At 35.3% G+C, this 8,577-nt stretch overlaps 1 protein-coding gene across 1 annotated transcript in view; it reads right to left on the minus strand.

The window, feature by feature from the left end:
* LIPI (lipase I) overlaps positions 1–8,577 on the minus strand; it is a 57,591-nt gene that overhangs the window by 32,901 nt on the left and 16,113 nt on the right. The window contains exons 5-6 of the mRNA XM_007454291.1: positions 1,355–1,444; positions 226–288 (exon numbers count right to left, since the gene is read on the minus strand). Coding sequence (XP_007454353.1) covers positions 226–288; positions 1,355–1,444 — 153 coding nt within the window. The remainder of the gene's footprint in view (positions 1–225; positions 289–1,354; positions 1,445–8,577) is intronic.

The raw sequence follows: 8,577 nt of genomic DNA on the forward strand, positions 1-8,577 counted from the left end.
CACGACATGGAGCACAGAAAGGAGGTTGACCAAGTTCCTCTCACTAAGAATCTGAAAACTATTTAGTAGGAAATAACTATTTTCTCTGTTCCACAGAAAATTTCTCCATAAAATATTAATAGCATATTCACAAGTAAGTATGAAAGCTTCCAGCAGAAAATACTAACACAATTACATTGTTCATTTTCCACAAAGAACTATAGTAAGTATGATAATCTCTCTTACCTAGTTTAGGACATGATTCTTCCTTAAAGTCGGCACAATCCACACATGAACCAGTCTTGTAATCTTTGTATGAATGACAAGGAAATGAAATAAAATTGCAGCTTGTTTCCAAAGCTGCCATGAATAAGTAAACTGCTCTCTGGTGGTCGCATTTAATAAATTCAAGTCCTTAAGTGTTCAAAGTCAAGCAGTTAGATGTAATAAGCCAAGTTCAAGTAAGTTTGAAAAAAAATTAAATATTAAGTTCTACCTAATGCTGTGCACTGTATGAATATCAAAGTGCTGACTACAATGCAGTTTTATCTCAGGCAACTAAACAAATGTTACCGTTTAAAACTTAAATGTAATATGCCTTTTACATGAGATTAGAAATTTTTCTAAAGTAATAACACAGCAAAAATGTTTAATTTCAATTATTCAACAAACTCTACACACAGTGCTACCATATTTAATAACTAGTGTACACATATCTCCCTTCTAAACTCTCACGCCTAACATTTCTATTCAGTGTTGGAGATGACTGTGAAACAAGGTGACATTAAAACTTTATCATGTCTCTTTCCTTTCCTAACTTCTCACATTCCTATCCCTTTAACCAAACTTCTCTAGTTGCAGTGACCTTTAATGATGTGGTACTTGACTGGTTGCCACTGTAGACCTCAGAACATTTTTTTGCCATAGCTCTGAAGTGAGCCAAATTCCACACCTGGAGATGTTGCTCAGCTATTTAGGTACAGAATAACCAAGTGCAGAAGTTCATAAATCTGTGTTTGTACAATACTATGGTAATGGTAAAAATTAAATCCTGAAGCCAAACTTGTGTTATATAACTTTGCTATACATGCTTCTTCATTGACTTATAACTTCTCCTAATGTTTAAAATGATAAACTAAAACTGTTGAGACTACAATGTAATAGGTTTCACTCATAACCAAATGGGATGTCTACTGGTAACATTTATGAACCGAGAAGGATCACATTAAACCATTTTCCACCAATAACTCCTGAATCATGAGCAATGGTGATAAAAAAAAATCTTGCCCCCAGATTAATAAGGGAAAAAAGTAAACTGATTTTTTTTCATTATTTTGACTCATGCACAATTTATTCTAAAATACTATTGGTATACCTGAAAAAATTGATTTAGGACAGCCAGGTTGCTTTTTCCCTCCATTTGGATAGAAATCTATATGTCCCAAGGGTTCTTTAATGCCTAAACCTGAGAAGAAAAGCACCCAAGAATCACAAATTAAATATAATCAGGTCAGCAACACTTATGTAAAACAAAATCTCCTATAAAATCCTTTGAAAGTGACTCAAAATTTGAATTGAAAATAAGATAAATGCTATTTTTTAAAAGATGAGTTTTTCTGGTATTAATTCCTCAATTCCTCATGCAAATTATGTTTCATTAATTTAACACATTTACATGTGATCAGTTTATTATGGGTCCATCACAGTTCTTTGTGCTAAGAATATGTAAGTGAAAAAGGAAAATAGAGCAAAAATCCTTATCATAGTGGAAATTACATCCTAGTGGCAGAAAGACATAATAAACAAGTAAAAATACAGTATGTCAGATAATAATAAGTGCTGTAGAGAAAAATTAAGTAGAATAAGGAACAGTGAATGCCTAGTGAGTGTGTTAGGTTGCACTTTTAAGTAGTTTGGTTGGGGAATTTCCCACTGAGGAGGTGAGAATTGAGCAGAGATGTGAAGGATGTGAGCAACGTAGTGAGTCAAGAAGGTATCTGTGTGCACATGGAGTATTCAAAGAATCCAGGTTAGCTGGTGTATTGCGTGAGAAAGTGCATTGGAGGAAATGAAGCCAAGTCATTTAGGACCTTTTAGGTGAGTGTGATCATTCACTCTCATTCTGGATAATAATGTGTAGGATTTGGTGCTAGACTCACTAACTGGAAAAATCGCACGCTGCTTCTGCTGGAACAAGTTGGGCCAGAGTGACACGAAACATGTAGCTATGATTTAAGAGTTTCTGTATACACTTGTCCATTGGTATCCATGGGGTATTGGTTCCCCCCCAATCTCCTACCCTCCCACACAGACACCAAAATCTGAGGATGCTCAAGTCCCATATATAAAATAGCGCAGCACAGTCGTCCCTCTGTGCCCAAGAGTTCCACGTCCGCAGATACGGATGGCCAACTGTATCTGTAGAGCCTTGGGGCACCAGAGAAGATGCAAGTTCTGGGTGCATTACCACTATGGGGTCTATAACCCAGGGGAGCCATAGGAAGGAAAGAGGTTAGGAAGCTCAGAATATTCAGGACTGCAGTTAGATATAAAATCTTGCTGCCAAGTAAGATTGCAATGCTTTGGGTTGGGGTACAAGAAACTTCCTACAACATAATGAACTCTTGAGAGAGATCAGCAATAGATTCAGTATAACGAAGATAAATACTTGGGTCTGATGGTATGGATTAAGTTTCAGTTACTTGATTTAGTTCTAGTATGTATCAGAACACGATAACAGCTAGTGAGGTGTTAGCAGGGCATGAAGACACTGGGCAGGTACATTACAGGGGAGGGGATACAGCATATAAGGAAAGACAAAGGACAACTTAGATGACTTCCTTAGAACTCCCTGGAATCCAGGGAAGCATGTGTATGATTTGATTGTGACAGTGGTGAGGGTATGCTAACCATTTCCTCTACATTCCATTATCCACTTAGCTTGTGGAATTTTAGTAAGGAAGGACAGTCTTCTAAATATAACCCCCCAAAAAGTCCAATAATTTTGGAGATCTTTACAATTTCCTCCTATATGAACTCAACATAGAGTTCCAAGACTAGGGTGTTTCAGGTTTAGAGCCATCATTTTCTCCAATCTGCTTCTGAAGTAAAATCAAACCAAGAAGACTGCTCAGGAATCAGGAAGAAGCAAAAGATATTTATTATTACAAGCAGCCCTTGATTCAGGCATGTCATTTCCCTTTTATCAGATGGAAGGGGCAGGGCAGCTTGGTCTGCTTAGGCCATTCATTCTTTTGATTTCAAGAAGGGTGGGGAGAGCAGATATGACTTTCTAATTTTCTTTTTATTGTAAAATATAAAACCTACATGCAGAAAAGATCATAAAACATAAAACTAAAGATTAATTAATGAATATAAAGCAAATAGCCACTTAGCTACCACACCCATGTCAGGAAATAGAACCTAGAAACTCCCAGTGTGCCCTTAACCCAGTAACTAGCTTCTTACTTTTCTATAAAACTAAGAACCATGTTTACTTTTAATTTTTTTTTTCTTTTTTGCTCTTGCTATTCTTTACCTTCTACGGATGCCTCTAAAACAATATATTTTAGATTAGCTCATTTTGGAAATATATATAAATTGACTCATATTTGTATCTGGCTTCTTTCAATTATCAGTATATTTGTGATATTAAACCACATTGTCAGGTGTAAATGTAGTCATTCATTTGTAATCATTCATTGCTATATAGTATTTTATTGAATGAACATACTACAACTTATTTATCCATTCTCCTGTTGGTGGATATATGTTGTTTCAAATTTGGGGTTAATATGTGTTAATACTATGAACATTCTTGAACACACACATCAATGCATATGTGAAGGAATATCTGTTGGTTTTATACCTAGGAGTAGAATTGCTGTGTTAAAGAATATGAATATCTTCAATTTTAATAAATAATCCTAAATAATTTGCCAAAGAGGTTGTACCAATTTACCCCCTACGAACAACATGTGAATATTTCTGTTATTCTACATCCTCTCCAATAAATGGTCTTGTAAGGCTTTCTAATTTTCGTCATTCTGGTAGGCATGTGCTGTTTCATTGGGGTTTTAATTTACATGTTTCTGCTCACTGAAGATTTTAAGAACTTTCCATTGCCTAGTTGGAATTTTTCTTCTGTAAAATGTCTGTTCAAGTCTGTATGTATGTATTTATTTATTTATTATTTATTTGCGGTACGCGGGCCTCTCACCACTGTGGCCTCTCCCGTTGCGGAGCACAGGCTCCGGACGCGCAGGCTCAGCGGCCATGGCTCACGGGCGCAGCCGCTCCGCGGCATGTGGGATCCTCCCGGACTGGGGCACGAACCCGTGTCCCCTGCATCGGCAGGCGGACCCTCAACCACTGCGCCACCAGGGAAGCCCTGATTTTTTAAAATTAAGTTGTATTTTTCTTTATTACTGATGTATAGTGCTTACTTATCTCTTTTCCTGTTTTGCCTTGCTGTTAGCTTTCATAAAGTGTTCTTTAATGAAGTTCTCAATTTTAATATAATCAGACATCTTAATGTTTGAATTTGGCTTATGGTTTTTCATGCACACTGAAGAAAAATGTTATGTTATAAAGATTTTTTAAAATAATATCTTGTAATACGTTTATTGCTTTTCCTTTCACATTTATACACACCATAGTAAAAGAATTTCTGTGTTTTATGGGAGTTAGAGACCTTTTAATTTCATTTCGAGTTTTCAGTTGATGGACACAGAACCACTTATCAGAAAGTCTACAAATAACAAATGTTAAGAAAAGGGAGCCCTCGTACATTGTTGGCAGGAATGTAAATTTGTGCAGACACTATGGAAAACAGTATGGAGGGTCCTTAAAAAACTAAAAATAGAACTACCATATGATCCAGCAATTCCACTCCTGGGTGTATATCTGGAATAAATGAAAACACCAATATGAAAAGTTACATGCTCCCCAGTGTTCATAGCAGTACTATGTACAACAGCCATGACATGGAAGCAACCCAAATGCCCATCAGCAGACAACTGGATTAAGAAGATGTGAATGGAATATTATTTAGCCATAAAAAATGAAATATTGCCATTTGCAGCAACATGGATGGATCTAGAGAATATTATGCATAGTGAAATAAGTCAAAGAAAAACAAATACTATACGATATTACTTATATGTGGAATCTAAAATATAATACAAATAAATGTATATACAAAACAGAAACAGACACACAGACATAGAAAACAAATTTATGGTTACCAAAGGGGAGAGCAGGGGGAGGGACAAATTAGGAGTATGGGATTAATACATCAAACAGATAAGCAACAGGGGTTTACTGTATAGCACAGGGAATTATACCCAATATCTTGTAATAACTTATCACGGAATATAATCTGTAAAAAAAAAAAAAAATGAAACACTATCCTGTATACCTGAAACTAACACAATATTGTAAATCAACTATTCTTCAATTAAAAACATGAAACCCAGAAAAAAAAAATTATTTTCACACTGTCCAGCAGTACCAAAGTCATAATAAATGTAATAAGTTCCATAACTCTGTTTTGTTTTGTTTTTTTGCGGTACGCTGGCCTCTCACTGCTGTGGCCTCTCCTGTTGCGGAGCACAGGCTCTGGACACGCAGCCTGTGCGTGTCCTCCAGACACGCAGGCCCAGCGGCCATGGCTCATGGGCCCAGCCGCTCCGCGGCATGTGTGATCCTCCTGGACACGAACCCGCGTCCCCTGCATCGGCAGGCGGACCCTCAACCACTGCACCACCAGGGAAGCCCTGTTTTTGTTTTTGTTTTTTACTGACTTTTTTGTCACCCTTACACTAATGACACTGTTTACACTACTACCATTTCATAAGACTTGATATCCAGAAGCATATGTCTTTGCACTTTTTTCTTCTTCAAGAACACTTTAACAGGGGCTTCCCTGGTGGTGCAGTGGTTAAGAATCCACCTGCCAATGCAGGGGACATGGGTTCGAGCCCTGGTCTGGGAAGATCCCACATGCCGTGGAGCAGCTAAGCCCGTGCGCCAGAACTACTGAGCCTGCGCTCTAGAGCCCGCTAGCCACAACGACTGAAGCCTGTGTGCCTAGAGCCCGTGCTCCGCAACAAGAGAAGCCTCCACTCGCCACAAGTAGAGGAAGCCCACGTGCAGCAACAAAGACCCAACACAGCCAAAAATGAACAAATAAATTAATTTTTAAAAAAAGAATACTTTAACAATACTTGACCCTTTGCATTTCCATATTAATTTTATAATTAGCTTGTGAGGTTATTTAAAAACTATTGGCTTTTGACAAAGATTGCATTGAATCTGTAGGTCAACTTGCAAAAAATTGATATGTATACGATACTCACATTCATAAGTGTGGTTTATTTCCTTTTTATTTTGGTCTGCAATGTTTTGTGGTTTTCTGCATAGAGCACTTGCACAATTTTCTTAAGAGTTATTTCTAGATATGTTATATTTTATCTTATTAAAATGGTATAATTCTAAAGTTTTATTTGCTAACTCTTATTGCTGGTTTCTAGAAAGAATTGAATTTTGTATGTATAGCTTATATTCAACAACCTTGCTAAATCTTCCTGTGAATTCTAGTTAATTATCTGGAGATTCTTTGGGGTTATCTATGTATGCAAACATATCATCTGAAAATGATTTTATATTTTTATATCTTTTAATACTTTTCTCCCCTTACTGCACTTAAGACATCCAGTAAAATGTTGCTTCAGAATGACTAGACTAGGCATCCTTTTCCAGTTCCCAGTCTCAAAAAGAAAGTCTTCCAAATTCCATCATCAATGTGACATTTTCTACAGATTTTTGAATAGATATATTTTAACAGATTGTGGAATTTTACTTCTTTTACCAATTTTCCAGTTTTTGCCATACATAAATTCTCCCTAAAGCTTTTTCTGCATTTAATTGAGATTATTAAATGAATTTTCTCCCTTATTCTTTTGCTGAGATGAATTAAGAAATTGATTTTTGAATGTTAAACTAAATTTGCTTTTTGATAATAAATCCAAATGGATGTGATTCAATACCAATTTTATATGTTGTTGGCTTACTAATGTTATATTTTATGCAGAATTTTTGCATCTATGATTATTACAGAGAATGTCCAGCAAACTGTCTTTTCTGCAATGTCTTTGTCAGCTTTTGACATTAAGTTTGTGATGGCTTTCTAAAAAGGTTGCAAACCATTTCCTATTTATTTGTTATTATCTGAAGGTGTTTGTGAAACAGTGGTTTTATCTATCACTTAATTGTTTGGTAGAGAACAAAAACTTGCCTTGGAATTTACTCTTATGGAAGGCTTTAAATTACAGTTTCTATTTTATCAATAGTTAAAAAACTCTTCAAATTTTCCCTTTTCGTTTGGTAAATGATTTTGCTTTTCATAAAAATTTTTATATTTCATCTATCATACCATATGGTCATATATTTTCATATTTATTTGCAAAATATTGTTCATTACATTGCTTTGTGATGATTTTAATACCTATAGTATCTGTAACACTATCTCCTTTATTATTATTGATATTAGTTGTGTTTTCTCTCCTTGTCCTTTCTGTTTTTTCTCTCATTAATCTGGAGGGTGAATTAACTGTGCATTCCAATTTTTTTATTGATTATAATTCCTCAGTTTTTAGAAATTCTGAGATATTATCTTTAGATATCATTTCTGTTCCATTTTTGTCTCCTTTTATTTTGAATTTGAATGAAACATGATTGACCTTCTCACTATTTATCCTATGTACCTCTTACCTCTCTGTATTGTCTGCTCTCTTTGATTTTTGCTCCATATTGTACCTTTTTACTTTATTCTAGAAACAGACTTCTCACCTATTTTCCAAGTCACTCGCTTTCTCTTTTTACCTGATTCAAAATTTCTGTTAAACCCATTCAATAATTGTTAATTATTTTATTTTTTAAGTTAAAAACTTTTATTATTTTTATCAAATATAATAGGTCATATTTATATTTAAATGTCATTCTCTGCTGATATTTGCGATCTTATCTCTTTGAAAATATTAAGCACGTTTTAGCCAGTGTATATAATAATTCCAATAGTTGGAGGCCTATGGGTCTGTTTCTGCTGATTATTGTTTCTGTTGGTTCTCATGCATGCTTCTTGCTTCAGGTGTACCTGGCTATCTTTATTTGGATGCTGGACATTTAAAAATATATTTATAAAAATAATTTGAGACCAAAGATGATGTGGTCTTCCTACAAAAAAGGACTATTATTGGCTTCTATTAGGTACCTAGCAGGTCCAACAATCCAAGAGCTCCCTAAACAAAACACAATAAATGAGATTTTTCTGGCAACTTCAGATTATTAAAAGCTTTGCTAGAGATTATAAAAAAGCTGGTTTATTTCAAGTTTACCTTTATTCCTATAGTGCTACCCTTTGGGGTCCCAAAAAGTAGTATAAGATGTTTTACAAGCCTCATATGAGGGTTTCAGAAACACTTCCCATATTCTCTACACCAGAGAAAAGTGACTCCAAATTACCAGTTCACCTCCCTGGAATTTTTCTGTCTTCTGGATATTAGACTGCTAATTTTTTCCTGATATCCTAGCAGGAAT

The sequence above is a fragment of the Lipotes vexillifer genome, unplaced genomic scaffold (assembly GCF_000442215.2).
Source record: "Lipotes vexillifer unplaced genomic scaffold, Lipotes_vexillifer_v1.1 scaffold729, whole genome shotgun sequence".
Classification (NCBI taxonomy): domain Eukaryota; kingdom Metazoa; phylum Chordata; class Mammalia; order Artiodactyla; family Lipotidae; genus Lipotes; species Lipotes vexillifer.